Here is a 20,562-nt window from a genome sequence, read left to right as displayed (position 1 = left end):
TCCAATATTTCACTGGGCAATATTTAAACATAGATGAGCCTCTGGAGATCTCTCGCTCTTCCCCTCCCCCTGCTTCCCTCTCTGGAGGTTTCCATCCAATGGAGATTAATCTTGGAGAGAGCAGAAGAGGGGGAGCTGGTTAGCAGCATCAGTGTCTTGTAATCTCCTATTGAGTATTCATAGCCTAGTCTCAGTAAACAGGTGTTGAGATTTGGGCACACTGGCTGTTGTACATGTACACTCTCTCTCTCTCTGACATTACCCTCTTGCTGCCACAGTGTCTGTGATCCTGAAGAATACCAAAGTATTTACATTCTTCAGTGTGCATTGTGTTTAGGGACTATTCACTCTCTGGAGTAGGACATGACAGCTGAAAACAAAAGGCCTAGAAGTCAGTGCAGATATTCACGGGCTCAGTCTGGCCCCCAAGGTTGTAGCTCCCTATGTTACAAAAAGTGCCGTGGGAGATTTAATGAGTGAGCCTTTGGTGTAGCCTGATACCACAATGGTTTTAGATCTCCTCTGAAAGTGTGCACCTATCATAGCACATTTCTTCCTAGTCCAATGCAGGGGCATGGGGGTCAGCATTGACTCAGGAGGGAAAGCACCCCCTGCTGAGTTGCACCACTCCCTGAAGCACACCACACTGGGGCATTTGGGTTGGTACAGAGCCAGAGAGGAGAGCAGTGCTACAGCACAACCCATACTACTTCCTATGTCTCTTCTTTGGAGGCCTCCTCTCATCTAAATGCTGAGCTGACTGCTTATCTTACGATTTCTGATAAGTTGACAGGTAGAGTTGGGCCATATGTTTGTGGAGAGAACCCACACAATATGGAAGCAACAGAAAAGTATCTGACTGTGGATAGACTCCAACAGGGCTTGCCTTAGCTCTTCAGGCACATCGGATGCAACTAGATTATTCCACTGGCCTTCAGGAGATGCTGCTCAGCCCTCATACTTCACTTGTTTCTAGTGGCCCCTCAGGTCAGTTTGACACATGCTGGACAAGACTGGGCAAAACCCGGTGAAGTGTCATCCTTTGTGTTATTGTAAAATGGATCTTTGGACTTGTCTAGATTAGGATTCGTGTGTATGTTTGAAATGTGTTATCTACAGTGTTGTATCTTGCACATTTGAAACCCAATGCTGCACTTTAACATGTGTTCTCTGGGCAAGGTGAACCCTGGACTCCCTCTCTAATCCCTTTTTTTGTTTGTGTCTCATTTGTGTCCTGTCTAAGCCCTTCAGGGCAGGGCCTGGGTCTCACTTGTTTTGTAAAGTTCCCAACATGCTTTGGGGTGCTGTAAAAACAATCAGTAACAATAATGAAGCCCTAAAAATGGCAACATTCTTGCTCAGCCTGATCTCCAACCATGGTGAAGTCCACAGCCCAGGGCTCTCCTAATTACCCTCCATGAATTTGAAACTGAGCTCCGCCTGCCTTAGCATCCCCATGGAGCGTGGCTCCCCTGCATAGTGAGACAGGGTGTATCAGGTAGCCAGACCCAGGCCCACTTAGTGCTTTAAAGAACATATCCAAAGCCTAGATACCAAACCAGGACTGGATAGGAAATCAGCAGAGTGTGGAGTGTTGGTGTGATACGCTCTTGTGGGTTACCCACAAAACATGTATCAAACGAGCAATGTCACTAGTTCATCCTGGAGGTGACCGAAGTATGGATCACTGTGGTCAAGTCCACATTCAAGAGGTAAGGGCACTGTCTCTTGGCTAAGTTGGAACATAAGCAGTTCTGGCTCCACCTTCTGTCTGGGCTCCTGAGAGCAGCAGGGAATCCACCTTAAGGCTGAGAAGACAGACTCATTCTGCTGAGGGCACAGCCATGGCTACAACTCTTCCCTCTACCAGTAGCGCCCCAGTTTTCCAGGATTGATCTTGAGCCAGCTGTTTCCTATCCCCATTCCTAACTCTCTCAGACACTGGGGCATTAGTGTGATAGTATGTCTGTGTGCTTCACGAGGACAGCAAGAGTGGGGTGGTGTCGCTATAGTGATGGTATTGTAGCCCACAGTGTCTCCCAATCTCCCCTGCAACCTACCATAGGTGATGAACAGGGATGAGCTTAGTGGAGTGTCACAGGAGAGAGCCCTCAGTGTTGTGGAATAGTGCCCATCATTAGCTGCAGGGATCTATTCAAGAGGAAGGAGTGAAGCCAGCTGAACATGATGCCTGCTACCACTTCTCAACTCCCATAGGTGGGTCAGTAGCATCACATGATGGAAGTGATGAAAGATGCTACCAGATCTAGCAATGTTAGCATGTCCATAAATCTTAATATTACATTAGCTTGTCCACAGTCCATCAGTGACAGCAGCAGTGTTTCCATGCCACGTGCCAGTCTGAAATCAGCCTGGAAGGGTCCAAGGTGTTATCGGAGAAGAGGAACTAGTGTAGTTAGCTTGCAGCAACCTTGTCAGGGAGGTAACTTTGGAGGGAGAGATTTCAGACAAGTCAGTAGTTGGTAAGATCACTAGCAGCAAGTGACAGCTTCTCAAATGAAGGCCAGACAATTGCATGTTTTAAGTGGCACATAGATTTACCCTCCCCCTCAAGAGGTGTGGATGTGAGTCCAGAGGCAGAGGTAGTTATAAATTGCTGAACGTGGAAGGACAGGCCTTTGTCCTCCAGCGTGGTGGGATCCTGGTGTCAGTGCAAAGCTCCTTTGTGCTGTGCTTAGGCAAGCAGCAGGGACAATGCTAGTCATGACTTCTGTGATCAGCCATGCAGGCCGTGTGCCACCTTTACTGTGCTCGTTTAACTTCATAGCCCTTTTACACCCTCCATAGAAAGTGATGTCACCATAAATAGTGCCAATAATCTTGACATTACATTTGAATAAACAGCAATAAACAGCTTCTTGGTTTATAAACATGCTGCAGCCTCCTTGAGCAGCCTGGAAGTTTCCAAGCTAGGCCAGGTCTTCCACTCCTGGGCACATAGGAGGAGGGCCCAGTACCTATCTGAGAGTAGTATCTGAGCCAAGTCTACGATTGCACCCCGGCTGGCAATCAAGACTCGCTAGGGAGTTATCAAGATCCAGTCAAGACTTGCACTGTTGCTATAATTAATTGATTTATTGAGCATCAACAATGTGCTTGGTGATGTGCAAAGAGAGGGAGAGAGCGTCTCTGCCTCAAGGGGTTTGTTTGCAGCTTAAATCGGACCCAGGCGATGTAGTGGGACACATTTGATGCAAAGGCAGAGGGATCAATATTGCTGCAGTGGCATTTCATTTCAGTGGATTATCACTGAAAGCACTGGGGGGAAGACGTGTTTTCAGAAGGGTTTTGAATCAGGAGAGGGAAGCTAACTAATTGGTGCCCAAGCTGAGGGAAGCATAAGGGGGAGGGTTGTGGAAGAAAAGACAAAATCAAGAGTGGAAGGAGGATGTCAGGAGAAGGATACAAAGGAAGGTGTGTTGTCCTCAGGAGGAAGGGAAGGAGGAGTGGAGTGAAGGATGAGATGCTGACAGGGGCAGGATTGTTCAAGGCTTTGGAGGTGGGGACAAGATGCTCCAATGTGATACTCAAGGCAAGAGGAAGCCTTCTCTCAAGGAAGAGTGAAGAGGTAGGGGAGTGGCATGTTCACAGCTGCAGAAGGGGAAGATGATTTTAGGAGCAGTGTTTCACAGACTGGAGGGGAAGTGGATGGAGAGGAGGTGGTTGGAAGAGAAGGCCAGCATGTTGATATAGGTTTTAGTGGTTGGAACTGAGAGACAGGGCGGGGTTTTAGAGATGACATAAAGGAGAAAGTGCCAGGATTGTCAAGAGCTGGATATGGAGAGAGAAGGGAGCATCAGAAATTAGAGGTTGACAGTCTGGATGACTGACTGACACTGGTGTTCTCAATGTGCTAGATAATGTGAAGCAAGGTGAGAGCTTGGGAAGAGGTATGAGAAATTCAGCTTTGCCTTGTTTAGTTTGAGATGGTTGCAGGACATTTCAGAGACGTGCCAGTCAGAGATGCCAGATTAGACAGGGAGATGTTAGGGATTGAAGTAGATCAGGGAATCATCAGCATAGAGATGACAGATGAGACTATGGGAGCAGATAAAATCACCCAAGAAAGAGGGTCAAGGGGAAAAAAAACACCCAGCAAAGCTCACTGGCTCCTTGGCCATGGTCTCCTGGCCATCAGGTGAGGTTTATTATTTCCTGCTATTTTCTCAGTCGGAGACCCCCCCCTTTTTATGAGTTGTTATTCTGTGGGATAACACAAGGGACCAGGTCTGGTACCAGAGAAAGCAGCAGGATGTTTGAGACACAGGTAATATCAGACCTGAAGAAATTTGTGGTAAAATGGCTGCACGTTTGTTTATCTGCAGGACAAGGGGAAATTGACTATGAATCAGTGGTGGGAAGAGCTAGAGAAGAGCTTCTTAATGCCAGGTATTCATTGCCTCAATCTCAGACTCTCAAACAGCGATGTACACCTACATCCTAGTGACTATGCAAAATATGTGCTGAGAGAGAGAGAGTTTGTTGGTTTGTCTGTCTGTCTATAGGCGTACATATTTGCCTGTGGCCATCTAGTGGACATTTCAGGATGCACTTGTTTGTTAGAATAGCATTCCATGCTCAATAAAGTTTACTGAAATATGATATCAAAGGTGCTGGGCAATATTTGATGTTTGTAAGCCGCTCTATCACAGAAACAGTAAGTAAATTAATCAGCTTCAAGCCTGAAGATCCAGGGAAGAACAATGCCTGCATATGTAGTATGAAACTTTAATTAAAAAGGCAAAAAATGTTCTATCCATCTCGCACGGATTAGAGGGGAGCTATGCTTGCATATTGTCCCCACTCCCCCCTAAAAAAACCATGTTGTACTATCCTGTATTCTGTTTGAGCACATGGACAGCATTAGAAACTAGACATTTTTAAAATTTCTGTTTGCTAATTCTGATTCCCAACCACAAAACTAAGATGAAGGAAATCTCTCTTTAGCAGGCATTGCTTCAGGAGTTCATAGAGTAAACAAACTAATATGATTAATGCAAATGACTAGAGTACATTCTGTCTCATCTCCCTTTGCAAAATGAAAGAATCTGATACAATTTACTCATAATATCATCATCATCAATAATAATAAGAAGAAGAATTAGTCATATCAATTGTGGTTAATAGAAGGAAACAGACAAGAAAAACTTTGTCAAGCCCTTACACTTAAAATTGCTTCAGTGTATCATAGCTGAGATTTTGCTGTTCTGGGGCAGTGGTCACCCCATTGCCAGTGAAATAGTTTCTGAACAGTCACATTTTCCAAGATTTCATAGTGCTGTCAGATTTGGTGATAAGGCATCACAGGCATAGGGAGAGGTGTGTGTGTGTAATGTTCCAAGAGGTGATATTGTGGTTCACAGATTGTGATATCTACGAGATATGTGGTATCAGTTTGATGTGTTGAGCTTATTCTGTTCTAGGATGCATCGGCTTCTTGTGTCCTGTGCTCCAGCAGCGGAAAGGGATCAGCAGCGGGTTCAGAGAACCCATGCTGTTCTGCTGTCTAAAGCAAATTACAGTGATCCAGATGATGTTCACATCTCTCTTTGTTGAGGATGCCATGTGACCTCTCAGTATTTGCTTATTACATAATGATGGCAGGTTTCCAAATGTAATAATCCTAGTGCTCCAGGCACAGCAACTAGATAACTCTCTCACACACCTGAGGAGCAGAGTAGTTGACCTCTAAAAAACACAGGCCTCTGCTACTTGTCATAAAGATGAGCTCCCTTAGTTGGTAGCAATGGCAGATCCCTTATCTGCTCTGTGGCTCTAGCCACCAGAGGGAACACGTCTGTCTGTCTATCTATCATACTTATATGGCCCCCATCACTGTAGAATCTGAGCGTCTTACAATCTTTAATATATTTATCCTCACAACATCACTGGGAGGTAGGAAAGTGCTATTATTCCCATTATACAGATGGGGAACTGATGCACAGAGAGACTGGAGGTATGTTTACACTTTGCTCTGGAGGTGTAAATTCCAGCTTGAGAAGACATACCCACACAGGCTGTGATTGCACTGGTGTGATAAAAATAGAACCACAAGTAGTGGGAGTGGTTAGCCAGCTGAGTACGCACGTAGTGTCTTGGACAGGTACAAACTCAGGACTGTTAACTCCTCCTGCTTCTCACATAGCCATGGCTACAATTCTATTTTTAGCACGCTAGCTCAATGAGAGCTAATGCAGGTATGTTTCCTTGAGCTGGAATTTAAACCTCAAGCTTGAAGTGCTGATGTACGCCATGTGACTTGCCCAAGGTCACTCAGGAAGTCTGTGCATGCACACACAGAGCACACTATGCAGTGACCATCTTCTTGTCTCACCGGTACTGCACAGAAAGTGATCTAGCCAATGTGCTGTACTTATGCTTGTGTTGCTGCCTCTTAACCCAGCTAGTGTCTGGCTGGGATTCACAGCTCCAGATATCAGCTGTTTACCTGCAAAGGGCAGCCTTACATGACAGTGTTGGTTCGTCAACAGCGGGGCAGATGACTTTAGATTAAACACTGAGGCTGAGCTGTCTTCACCTGACTTCAGAATCTAACATGTCCTGCTGTGCAAAGCTGTTGTCCTGCAGAAAAGAGTGAATTTGTGTCATTTCCACCAGATCTGTGGAAATGGGCTCAGAGTGCATGGGGGTGGTTGGACTCCTGAGGCAGCTTGAGCCTGTCACATAGGTGTAGGTTCTGAAGGCACTAGACAATGAGAGGACCATTCTGTCTCATATGACATGGACCCCTTCCCCATCCGATTAATGAAAGACTGGATGTGGAGCTAATGGAGACCAATTATGCCTTGCTTGGGGAGGGACAACTCCCACTGGCCCCTAAGTGTCAAGACCTTACTCAAGAAATTTGTATTGGGTGACAAATATCTTGCCAACTACTGCCCTGTCTCTACCTTCCCCTCCTCAGGAAAAGGGTATTGAGAAGTTTGTGGTGGGTCAGCTTCAACACCCACATTTCTCTAATACCTTGGTTCCCAGTGGGGCAATATCAAAGGCACCAGGCGCTGTTTGGTATTTCAGATGCTCCAGAGGAGTACCAGCAGCAACAGCATCAAGCAGTGGCTATTGCAGAAGGTGTTCTGGTATGTGGCTGTGGTGAGACAGTGGAAAAAGCAGTAACTGACCACAGCAACATACTACAGAGAGCCAGGAGACAAAAGGAGTTTCCTGCATTTGCCATCTGCTCATTGCTGAGGGGATGTGTCCAGATCCAGAGAAGATGTATGCAATTCTGGCTATGCCTAAGCTAGCCAGTGTGCAGGCAGTACGAGGTTTAATGCCTTTTTTCCACCTGTACGATGTGTATAAGCCACTCCATCAACTGTCAGACAAGGACACTGCCTGGGAGTGGCAGTCGCAGCATAATAAGCCTCGGAGCAAGTGAAAGCAATTGTCATGCAGCAATCAGCACGTAGACACTAAGATGTCAACGAGGATGTAACAATTCAGAGTGATTGAAGTGAGCCAGAACTAGGTTCAACCCTGCCACAGGAAAGACAGCCTGAAGGTCAAAGTCTCTCTCCTCTAGGAAGCTGCCATAGGCACCGATTAAAAAGCAGTGCCAGGCTACAGCGCTTGCATCCCGAGGATTTGATCTGCATGGCAAGCTGTGATCAGTGCTGATTCGGACTCTAAGCCTCAGGGTAACATCTTTCCCTGCAATTTGCCCCTGAATCCTCTAGAAGTACAGAGATAGGGGTCTACAGACATGTGCTGCCTTATTCAAGCCCCTTCACTGACCTCCTCTTGCTTTCCAAGCTTTTCATCTTTACTTTCAAACCCCTCATGACTCCACCCATTTACATCTGTGCTCTCATCTCTCCCTCCTCTTCCCACTTGCTGTTTGTGCTCCATCCAAGAGTCTCTCCTTGCCTTAACCATTGTATCCTCCCACTTCCCTCTTTGCACCTTCTCCCCTGCTGCTCCAAATACTTGGTACTCCTCTCTCTCCTCAAATGCTGAACAACCTCCCTTTTCTCATCCAGATCCTAAAAGGTAAAAGCAACAACAACAAAATTGCTCCTATTTACTATATTGTGTTGAGCAGTTTTGATTATGGGCTTCTTGGGGCAGGCTCCATATTTTCTGTTGTCTCTACAGGGCTGAGCACAAAGAATGTGCTCAAATGAAATAAAAAGGGATCTGAAGTATACATTGCAAACTTTTCTCAGGAGTAGCAGTGTCTCAAGATACTTTGCATTGGTTCAAGAGGGAACCACCAAATTGAGAGTCTTGCAAAAAATCAGACATCCTTCAGCAAACAGAAACAAAATCTTGAGAAATTAACGCTCTGCATTTTGAATATGCCCATCAGCAAACTATCTGTAAAATGTAAAAAACATCAGGTCTTTCAGGGAGGACTCTACTCTTCTTTTCTCTGTGGTGCATGCCTCTGTACCTCAGATCATTACCTAGCTGAAGATGGAAAATGAGATGAAATACTACAAGCACGGAAAGCCATGCTGCAAGCTGGAAGATCAGATATAAAAGACAGGGATCCTGACAGCATTATGGAATACCTGGTGTATTGGGAGGAAATCAGGATGCAAAATGAAGTTTCCTACAAAGGACCCAGAATAGTTCTAGCCGAAGTTATGAGAATGGGGGTGTTGTCAAGAATTCATGCTGGTCACCAAGGCACAGAGAAGATGTCTTGGCAAAGCCAGAGATGTTACTCTGGTCAGGCAGGAACTCGGACAGCAGGTGCTGTGAGAGACTGCGATGTGTAATGTTTTGTATAACAACATGAAGGAGCCACTTATGCCACATGATGTTCCCTCAGACCTTGGAGCAAAGCTAGCATGGACAAATAGCTTGAGTGTTTCAGAGCAGTTAACTATCACTTTGACTTCACGGAGCTTGAACCTCCCAGAGACACAGCCTCTGCTATGACTGTGGAGTGTTGCAGTGAGCAGGTTAGTCACCTGTGCGTTTCTAATGTTGTGGCCATTGCTAATGGCTCACGCTTCACAAAGCCATTACTTGGGAAGTTTGGGAGTGCAAATATGTAAGCTCCTTGCCCTATCCCAGTCAGTATAATGGGAAAACCAAGCTAAGGACAAGCTTTTATTAGGTGAAAGCAAGGTGTATGGTATATACATGCAAAGCCTGCCATGAGGGGAGGCACCAAGAGCAGACCTATGCAGCAGCTAATGTCTTGATTTAACCTGGATACTACTCCCAGTGGCCAACAAATTACTGCTAATGCAGCTTATGGAAAAAGCTGGAGAACAAAAATATCAGCACCATCCCAAAGCAAAGACTACTCTGATCAAGGAGCCATAGAAGAACCGAAGCTGCAAGGAGATCAAAGAGTAAAGGTGAAGCCATTTTCTCCAGGGAAAGGGAAAGTGGAGACAAAACGCCTGTCTACAATAAGTGGCTCCACGTTCATACATTGTGGTGGCGGCTAAAGAGAGATACTTGCATAACAGCCAATTCCACAGACTTACCAAAAGTGAGGTATTAATAAAGCAGAGAAAATAGAAATGGTTCACACTGTCTTAAAGAAAGGGCTTCCCTTGGCCCTGAGTCAACTGAGAAAGTGAGCAAAGGAAAACGTAGGCTGGATGTCATGAAACTGTTCCCAAGAACGAGATCTGTTAGGCCGTGGAATCATCTCCCAAGAGACGTCCCGAGGCTTGGGCTTTTTAAATCTAGACAAAGCCCTGCGAATAAACTGTAGGGAATAAGTCTGCCCTGTCTGACAATGATGGACTGGATGTGATCTGCTAAGGCTCACAGCCATAGTGACTTCCACGGTGTTAGAGAATTGGTAGGTAACATCCCATGGGAAGAAAATCTAAGGGATAATGGAGTTCAGGAGAGCTGGCAGTTTCTGAAGGAGATAATATTAAAGGTGCAACTGCAGACTATCCTGAAGCAAAGGAAAGATAGGAAGGATAGCAAAAGGACAACATGGATCCAGAAGGAGCTCGTTAATGACCTGAAAAACAAAAAGGAATCCTACAACAAGGGTAGCATATGGGTTAATTGCTAAGGGGGAGTACAAAAGAATAGCACAAGCATGTAGGGAGAAAATCTGAAAGGCTAAAGCACAAAATGAGTTATACCTAGCAAGGCAAATAAAAGGCAATAAGAAGAGGTTCTTTAATTACATTAGAATTGGCAGATGAAATTCAATGTTGATAAATGCAAAGTAATGCACGCTGAAAACATAATCCCAACTATACATACATGATGGGCTCTAAATTAGCTGTTATCACTCAAGAGAGAGACTTTGGAGTCATTATGAATAGTTTGTCTAAAAATATCGGCTCTGTGCAGTGGCAGTCAAAAATGCTAACAGAATGTTAGGAACCATTAGGAAAGGGATAGATAATAAAACAAAATATCATAATGACACTAAATAAATTGAGGATCGCCCACATCTTGATTACTGCATGCAGATGTGGTCGCTCCATCTAAAAAAAAAATGGAATTGGAAAAGGTTCAGGAAAGGGCAACAAAAATGATTAGGGGCATGGAACAGCTTCCATATTAGGAGAGATTAGATTACTAAGAGGAGATATGATAGAAGTCTATAAAATCATGTCTGGTGTGGAGAAATTAAATAAAGAAGTGTTATTTACTCCTTCTCATACCACAATAACTTGCAGTCACCCAATGAAATTAATATGCAACAGGAAATTAAAAAAAACAACACAAAATACGTCTTCACACAATGCATGGTCAACCTATGGAACTCATTGCCAAAAGTAGTGAAGGCCAGACGTATAACCGTGTTCAAAAAAGAATTAGATAAGTTCATGGAGGATTGATCCATCAATGGCTATGATGGTCAGGGATGAACCCCAAATTCAGGGTGTCTTTAAACATCAAACTGCCAGAAACTGGGACTGGTCACCAGGGGATGGATCACTTGATAAATTGTCCTCTTCTGTTAATTCTCCCTGAAGTATCTGACCCTGGCCATCATCAGAAGACAGGATACTGGGATAGATAGACCATTGGTCTGACAAAGTAGGATGGAAGGATGAAGGAAAATGAAGGTCCTCTACTTAGACGGGAGGAAGAGCTAACAACTAATGAGATCAAGAAGGCTGAGATATTTAATGCTTATTTTGCTCCAGTCTTCACTAAAAAGGTGACCAAAATAATGAGCAGATATTCAACACAATTAACATTAATAACAAGGGGGAAGGAATGAAAGCCAAAACAGGGAAATAACAGGTTAAAGACTATTTAGATAAGTTAGATGTATTCACATTGGCAGGGCCTGATGAAATTCATCCTGGGGTAATTTAAGGACCTAGCTGAAGCAATCTCAGAACCATTAGCAATTATCTTTGAGAACTTCTGGAGGACAGGTGAGGTCCAAGAGGACTGAACAAGGGCAGACATAGTACCTATCTTTAAAAAGGGGAACAAAGAGGACCCAGAGAATAATAAACCAGTCAGCCTAACTTTGATACCTGGAAAGATACTGGAACAAATTATTAAACAATCAATTTGTGAGCACTTATGTGATAATAGGGTTACAAGGAATAACTACCATGTATTTGTTAAAAACAAATCATGCCAAACCAATATAATTTATTTCTTTGACAAAGTTACTGGCCTAGAGGAATGGAGGGAAGCAGTAGATATGATATAGCTTGATTTAGTAAGGCTTTTTGACACAGTTCCACATGACATTTTCATAAGCAAACTACAGAAATGTGGTCTAGATGAAATTACTGATGTAGGTGCACAATTGGTTGAAAGACCGTACTCAAAGAGTAGTTATCAATGGTTCACTATCAAATTAGAAGGGGGTATCGACTGGGGGGGGTCCCACAGGGGTCTGTCCTGCATCTGGTACTATTCAATATTTACATTAATGACTTGGATAATGGAGTGGAGAGTGTGCTTATAAAATTTGTGGATGACACCAAGCTGGGAGGGGTTGCAAGCACTTTGGAGGACAGGATTAGAATTCAAAATAGTCTTGACAAATTAGAGAATTGGTCTGAAATAAACAAGATGAAATTCAGTAAAGACAAGTGTACTATATTTAGCAAGGGAAAATCAAATGAACATATACAAATTGGGAAATAACTGGCTAGGTGATAATACACCTCTACCTCGATATAATGCTGTCCTCGGGACCCAAAATAATCTTATGCATTATAGGTTATATCAAACTTGATTTGATCTGCCGGAGCGCGCAACCCCGCCCCCCTGGAGCGCTGCTTTACCGTGTTATAGCTAAATTCTTGTTATATCGGGTCATGTTATATCGGGATAGAGGTGTAGTTCTGACAAGGATCATGTGGCATTATAGTGGATCACAAATTGAATATGAATCAACAATATGATGCAGTTGTGAAAAAGTGTAATATCATTCTGGGATGCATTAACAGGCATGTTGTATGTAAGGCATAGGAGGTAATTATCCTACTCTACTCAGCACTGGTAAGGCCTCAGCAGAAGTGCTGTGCCCTATTCTGGGTGCCACGCTTTAGGAAAGATGTGAACAAATTGGACAGTGTCCAGAGGAGAGCAACAAAAAGATAACATGTTTAGAAAACCTGACCTAAGAGGAAAGATTAAAAAAACCTGAGCATGTTGAGTCTTGAGAAAAGAAGTCTGAGAGAGGAACTGATATCATTCTGCAAATATGCTAAGGGCTGTTATAAAGAGGACAGTGATCAGTTTTTCTCCTTTTCCACTGAAGATACAATAAGAAGCAATGGACTTAATCTGCAGCAAGAGAGATTTAGGTTAGATATTAGGAAAGTCTTTCTAACAATAAGGATAGTTAAGTTCTGGAATAGGCTTCTGCGGGAGGCTTTGGAATCCTTATCACCGGAGGTTTTTAAGAACAGGTTGGACAAACACCTGTCAGGGATGGGCTAGGTTTACTTGATCCTGCCTGAGTGTAGGGGAATGGACTTGATGACCTCTCAAGGTCCCTTCCAGCCCTACATTTCTGTGATTCTGTGTGTGTTGAGGTCTAAGGCATTAATTGTGGCAGTGATGCTGAGCTTGAGTCTGATCTCATTAACCCCCATTTTAAACTCCATTGGTCTCACTGGAGTTCATGCCGGATTTATGAGTGTAAGTGAGAGCAGAATCTGGCTCCTTGGGTCAATACTAGAGCTGATCAAACCTCAGAATTTCCATTCTACAAGATACTCTGGCATTCCAAAATTTATTTTCATCCCAACTCAAAACAAAAAATTGAAGTTTCCAGTTAAAAAAAAGAATCTCAGAAAAATGTAAAAACAACCTCATCAAAGTGCTTTGTTTCAAATGTATCATTTTGACTTTTAATATCATTTATGATATAACATGACTTTTATATTTATAAATTATAATATATAATAGTCCAAACAAAGCCAAAATGAGGTGCTTTGATCTTATTGCTCTTAAGCACTTTGATAATTTTTCATCAGAAGTTTTGACCGAATTGACAGTTCTCATGAAACATGTTGATCTCACTGACATAGCATCAGCCGATGGAAAATTGTTTGCCACCTGGCAATCTGTTGCTGTTGTTTCTACATTTGCTTCCTGGCCTCTGCTGTGAAAAAGATAACAAGTATGTAGAGTGTCAATGCATGGAGCCACCTAGTGGACATTAGTTATGAACAAGCTGGGGAAAGGAGTGGCATGATAGAGGGGTGAGAGTAATGGTGTGCATTTGATACAGATGTGAATGAGAGAAGTTCACAAGACTGTGGCCTGGTCCACACTACGCTGTTAAACCGATTTTAACAGCGTTAAATCGATTTAACGCTGCACTCGTCCACATTACACTGCTCTTTATATCGATTTAAAAGGCTCTTTAAATCGATTTCTGTACTCCTACAAAACGAGAGTAACGCTAAAATCGATATTACTATATCGATTTAGGGTTAGTGTGGATGCAAATAGACATTATTGGCCTCATTATTTTACAGTAGCTACCCACAGTGCACCGCTCCAGAAATCGACACTAGCCCCGGACCACGGACGCACACCACCGAATTAATGTGCCTAGTGTGGACGCACACAATCAACTTTATAATATCTGTTTTATAAAATTGGGTTAAGCTAATTCGAATGTATCCTGTAGTGTAGACGTACCCTGTGTGTCCCACGGGAGGAGCAGCAGGAAGTGTGGGGGAGGGAAATGAAGTACTGAGGGGAAAAAGAAAGTGAAGGGTGATAAAAACCAGAGGTTGGGGAAGGAAAGAAGGGGGTATGTACAAGAAAGAGAAAAGGGTGGGGAAGAGTTAAATTGTTACACATTTTTTGGTGATTTTCAAGACAGGTCCCTCACCCTGCCAAAAAATGCCCCAGCAGAGCAGCACAATGGTGCAGCACCCCCTGGAAGCTGGCACCCCTGCTTCCCCGCCCCAGGGTACAGAAGTAACTGCTGGTGCCCTATTCTGTACCCAACAGCGCCTCCTTCTGAGGAAAGCCTGGGAGTGGAGTAGTTGGGAGCTTCCCCACACGGGTGCACTCGCCTCTTTCCCCCCACAGAGCTCCCTGCTGGGAGAAGCTGGCACCACACTCTCGCCATAACCTGGGTTGCTCCCCACAGCCATTGTAGGGTCTGCTCAGACTTATCCATTTCAAATCAGCAAGCGTGCTGACTTTCTGCTGTGCCAGGGAAACAAACCTGTCAGCTGTATCCCCACAGCCCCCACCTACAATCCAACCCCCTCTAAGTGCTCCCTCGCTGCCGGAGGGGAGCGTCCGGAGTTCATTCCATAATTTCTCTCCCCAGCCCAGCCCTTGGGGAACCCACTTCCCAGCATTGGGCCCCCAGCTGGAGCAGTGATCACTTCTCCCCTCTGGCTCATGGTAGTGGAGGCATCAGAGGGTTAAGTTGTCAGCTCTGTAACGTTAAACAGGTGTCAAAGGTGCCTCCATATATCTCCAGATTGAAATCAAATTCTTTGCAGTATAAAAAGATAAATTACCCAGGCGATTCCCGCCTCATCCCACTCATCAGGCCAGCGCCAGACGGCAAGCAATTTTTTTTTTTAATGTGCTAACGACCTAATCAAGCAATCAAGTTGGAGAAGATTGCGGAGTGACCCCGAGCATCCATCTGCCAGCGAGACCCCGCCATTCATTTCCACTCTGCCATGTACTTCCCTGGAAAGAAAAAAAAATTCCTAAACAAATTAACACCCAATTTTCCGTGAGTCTAATTAGTTAAATGAGGAGGTGGTTGGGGTGTCCTCAGGGAAGGAGGGGCTGCCTCACAGAGAGGCGAATGGTAACTCCATGGCATTAATTAGCGCGGGTCAATGGCGCGGTTCCCTGGGGAACAGCTGCTTTAATTTCCCGTGATATTTCAGTGCCTGAGGCCCATCGATTCAAACTGAAATTAACTTATTTTTCAATCAGGCCCGGGCTGCCCCTGGGGCTGACTCTTCCTTTGCCGCCTTCTGAATAGACCTCAAGCAATTTTTCATCTAAAGCTGATGCCTCTCCACTACGGGAAGGGAGGGAATGAGGGGAGGGTAGGGGGAGAGCGAGACAAGAGGAATGGAAATCGGAGCGAGAACACTAATAGATTTCTGTGAGTTCCCCCGCCCCCCCCTTGGTGCCACCCGAGTCTCTGCTCGCTGCCCCCTGGGTCACAGCCAGGAGATTATTCTGCCAATTTTCTGAGAAGATGAGGGGCTTTTCAAATGGGGAATTCAGGGCAAGCTGTGGCGATTGCCTTCCCCACCCCACAACCCCCCTCAGCACACACCACCCTGGGCCAGCCCTCCCCACAGACACTGCTGCACAGAGCCTCTCTCTGCGGCTCAGCCACTCAGTAAATAATGAAAGAGAAAATCCCAGGCACCCGAGCCAAAAGCCACTAGCGAGAGACACTGCAATGAGAAATTAATTACATCCTGCAGCAAGGGATGGGACTCACAGTGAAGCTTGGTTCCTGCAAGGGTAGGGAAAAGACACAGTCTACTGGAGGGGCACGTGAGGGGAGGAGAGCAACAGCTGCTCCAGTAGAGGCAATGTATTGCCCCTCCCCCCCCCCATGTAGACATGGTGGCCCCTGCAGGAGATGTGCACAGCCACTCAGGGGAGAGGCGGAGCTGCTCCTGAGACATCTCCATGGCCCGTAGAAGGACACTCCCCATCCTCTCCCATGAGACAGAGGGATATTGGCAGAACTGTGTGTAGAGAGTCCCACCATTGACATAGCAAGGGGACCTGAGGGACATCAGCAGAGCAGCAGGTGGAAGCTTGCCCATTTCTGGCCTGCACTGTGCCATATCCATTCAGCAGGATTCAAGTCAGGCTGTGCTTTTGTCAGGAATAAAGGTGACTAAAGTCTCTCCCAACATTTGTACTAAGTCTCTCTTGTTTTGGCTCGTGATTCCTGAGGGGGACATATGCCCTCACACAGATATCCACAAGCACATGTTCCTGCGCGCACACAGAATCCCAGGCTAACTTAGGGGGCAGCGACAATTCACCGGGCCTCAGTAAACTGCTCTGCTCTTTGCAGGTTTGGTTCCAGAATCGGCGGGCCAAGTGGCGGAAGCGGGAGAAGTGCTGGGGCCGGAGCAGCGTAATGGCAGAATATGGACTGTATGGTGCAATGGTACGTCACTCAATCCCGCTGCCAGAGTCTATCCTCAAATCCGCCAAGGATGGCATCATGGAGTCCTGCGCCCCTTGGCTCCTGGGTAAGAGACCAGCACCCTACCTGGGCACAGCCAGTATTCCAGGGAGTGACATGCTGAACTTGGGAAACTTAGAGTAACATTGGAAATGTTGAGCAAGGGAGGAAATTATCCTGCACTCACACTTTCCCCATAGCCCTGAGCACAAGGACACTGCCTTTTATATTAGGGAATGACCCCTAGGGCATGGGGTCAGGCTGCCAGCCCTGGGTCCTGACTTGAGGGGCAAGGGTATCAGCCCCTTGGCCCAGGGGTGGGGTAGGCTATCAGTCCTCGGGTACAGACTCATGGAGTGGGGGACTATCATCCCTGATCCCAGGCTCCTGTGGCATGGGGTGGGGGTACCATCCCATTGACCCAGGTTCCTGTGGCATGGGTGTCAACATCCGCTGTACTCAAAAGCCATAGCAGGCTGGGTTCCCTGCTATCTGGCAAGAAGTTGTCTGGGTTTGACTCCTGCAGCCCTTGAGGGGTCCCCTGTGTGATCCTTTGCTGGGGGGGACGGGACTTCTTTGTGCCTGTGATGAACCAAGTGACCTCTTGAGTCCTCTTTTTGGGAGGAAGGGAGGGACTGGTATCCTCCCGTAGTTCCCTGCAGCTGAAGGCAGTCTAATTCCTGCCTGCCTTCTTCTGGTGTGTGTGGGGCTGTGTGGATGTGGAAGTAGCAGATTCCCTTTCACATTCCTGCTCTTTGCTTCCTGTTTTCTGATCTCTCAGGCTCATTCTGCCAAAAGGTTCATTTCTGGCCTCTTAGAAATGCACTGCCCTGTCCTTCTGTCTGTGTGAATTCAGGAGCAAGAGAGGTGGAGGGGTAGGCTGTGCAAGAGGGAGGAGAACAGGCAAAGGGACACCTCTCCTCAGCCCTGTGGGTGAAAGAATAGCCAGATTCCCCTCCTGCTACCTGGCTCCAGTAACAGGGTGTTGTACAAGGGTGCCCCCCTACCAGTTATCTTGTCATTGCTAGTTGGGCACCTTCACTGTTCGTTAGCGCCAGGGAGCCCATTCTGTTTGCTTCCTCATGCCGCAGTCCTGCAGCCACACCCCTAACCTTTGAGGCAGGAAATCCCTAGCTCTTCATGATGTTTAGACTGTGCCTCCTGAAGTGGCATCATATTCGGCACATTTGTCCATGTCTCAGGACTGGCCCTTGAGCACAGGGATCTGTTCCCTCCTATCGCCCTCCTCTCCCTTAGGTGTGGCCTATCTCAGTTCTGGCCAAGTTCCATGCTTGTTGCTATAGGCCAGGTTCCTCCCTTATGTTTGGCCTGTTCAGGGCACAGAGTTGGCACAAGCTCCCCATCTCTGGTCTGTCCTGGGCTCCCCATCAGTGCTGGCCTGTCTCTAGAAGAGAACTGGCCTGAATTCTCCCTCATGCAGGGCCCAAAGCAATGGGCTCTCTGTGTGACTGCTGTTTGAAGCAAGGGTTTCTGCTTTTCCTTAATTCTGGCCTCTCTTTATCTTTGCTGTTTTCAGTTCAAGATGGCTTTCCCATGCCCAGGCGCTTTTCTAAACCCGAATACCAACAATTCTTTTTAGGGATGCACAAAAAGTCTCTGGAGGCAGCAGCTGAGGTGGGAAGGAAGCCGGAGGTGGAACGCCAGGCCCTGCCCAAGCTCGACAAGAGCAACAAGGAAGAGAGGGGCCCGGATCCCAAAACCACCATTTCCCAGGAGGAACTGAGAGAGAACAGCATTGCTGCCCTCAGGGCCAAAGCTCAGGAGCATAGCACCAAAGTCCTGGGGACTGTCCCTGGAGACCCCCCCACCCCAGCCAGGAAGCCAGAGAAAGAGGAAGAGGCAGCGGCAGAGAATGAGAGACAAATGGAGAAATCAAACTCATCACAAGAGGAGGAGAAGCAGATCTAGATGGAAAGACATGATGGAAACCAGCTCTCAAAAGATTGTCTCCTCTGGGGGGCTGCAGCCTCCTCTCAGACTGACAGGGCCCCTCCGACAGCCCCTGCACAGAGAGTGAGGCCCCACATGGTCTCTGTGCATTTCAGGAAGTCACAGGCTCAGGCCAAGTTCTGACTGTCAGGTGTGTCCAGAGACTTCCCCTCAGGAGCATTCCTGCCCCTCCACTCTCCCTGACCTTGAGACTATTCCTACCACACTGCCCCCTTCTTTCTGAGGGATCAGGAATTATCACCATCTTCTTCTGATAGGAGGCTGGGGCTAACTGAGGCTCTGGGTCCCTCTGTATCAGCCTGAGAACCAGCTTTGGGTCTCTCCTGTCCTGGTCCAACATACCCAACCTCAGAGCGTATCTCTGTCCCACCCGTTCCCATGTCAGAGTGACTCTCTTCCCCTGGTCCAGTCTCCCCCACCCCAACCCTGAGAGCGAGTTTATCCTCTGCTGCATTCCCACCTGCCCAGAGCAGCATGAACTCCATCTCCCTCAGAATGTGCTCCTCCCCAGTGTGTTTATGGCATCTGGCCATCGGCACCCAAGGACCTGATGTGGGTGGGGCTGCCCCACTGCCCTCACAGGGACCATTTTACTCTTTGTCCGACTTAAAGCACTGCGGGACAAATCCATGGAAGTGTTTGCGTAAAACAGTGAGTCTATTTAAATGGTGGTTTGTATATTCCATGTGTGTCTTTCCTGACTGAGTGGTGGGGTGTCCGAAGGGCACTCTGAGACAGGGAGGGTGGTGTGCTGGGCAGCTGATTTTGGTCTCAGTTTTCCGGTAAGAAGCCAAGGGGATGGGGAAGAGCAGGCTTAACTTCCAGGAGCTGATCCCTACAACCTCAGGTACCCAATACCCACCCCTTCCCTTTGGGGGTATCCCAAGTCCTACACCTGTCTTCCCCCTGTAGACTTGCCGAAGACTCATAACCCACTCAGGTACCAGGTTCCTGCCCTCAGCCACCCTGAACACATACTGCACCTGACATCATGCCTAACAGGTATCCAGGATCTCACGGGTACCCAAGTGTTGCTCCCAACTTCACCTTTTACAGGTAACTGAGACCTGGCTCCTCCCCTCATCGATACCTGGCACTCGGCTCCACCCTCCCCAGGCTTCACCCCGACGCTGCACCGTGCTACATAAGACTGGCCGTACTGGGTCAGACCAAAGGTCCAGCCAACCCAGTATCTTATCTATCGACAGTGGCCAATGCCAGGTGCCCCAGAGGGAATGAACCTAACAGGTAATGATCAAGTGATCTCTCTCCTGCAGTCCATGCACTATATCATTTTAGCTGTAATCTAGGCTGCCTCAAACTGCTCCCTAGAAATGTTTGGTCAGCACATTCCGCTCCCCAGCATAAACTGCTGAGTTAAATCATATGGCTTAACAACAGAGTCCTCGCTGCAAGCATGCTCTGGTTCCAGCCTGTTTCCACAAGGCTCATTCTCAGAGACTTGGCTACAGCCCCCAGAACAGCAGGGCATCCCAAGAGAGCGAGAGGCCTGCAGGCTTTGCTGAATCTCTGTGTGGAGTGGGTCAAATATTGGGGGAAAATATTCGCTGAATAAATGGTTCTATGTCTAACAACAACTTTTGCCAAATTAGGTATTTATTGAGTTATACTCCACCAACTCTGTCTCTGAGTTTCAAAGGGAGCTCCAGCTGCATCCATGGATATGCAAGCATGCTCATAAATGCTCCGAGGTGTACATATGCCTCACACACAGACCCCAACATGAATACACACAGGCCCTGTCACTAACAACCAACAAAGCCCACTAGCCAGACATAATAGCTCCAAGATAACATTCCCTGCCTATCCTGGTGATGAGCCACCCTCCATGAAGGCTCTAGGACAGTGACTTACACCTGCCCTTGCTGTCCTGCTTTCAGCTGTGTGCTGCTTTTCCCCAGAGCTACTGTTTTTATTCTGTCAAAGGTTGATCCTTCCCTTCCATGCAGCCTCTG

General features: G+C 46.6%; 1 protein-coding gene across 1 annotated transcript in view; it reads left to right on the top strand.

Annotated features, from left to right (window-relative positions):
• Positions 1–18,544, top strand: part of VSX2 (visual system homeobox 2) — a 43,541-nt gene extending 24,997 nt beyond the window's left edge. Inside the window, exons 4-5 of the mRNA XM_030562720.1 lie at positions 16,502–16,682; positions 18,216–18,544. Coding sequence (XP_030418580.1) covers positions 16,502–16,682; positions 18,216–18,544 — 510 coding nt within the window. The remainder of the gene's footprint in view (positions 1–16,501; positions 16,683–18,215) is intronic.
• The last annotated feature ends 2,018 nt before the right edge of the window (positions 18,545–20,562 follow it).

The sequence above is a fragment of the Gopherus evgoodei genome, chromosome 4 (assembly GCF_007399415.2).
Source record: "Gopherus evgoodei ecotype Sinaloan lineage chromosome 4, rGopEvg1_v1.p, whole genome shotgun sequence".
NCBI lineage: Eukaryota > Metazoa > Chordata > Testudines > Testudinidae > Gopherus > Gopherus evgoodei.
This window is presented reverse-complemented; position numbering and strand designations above follow the sequence as displayed.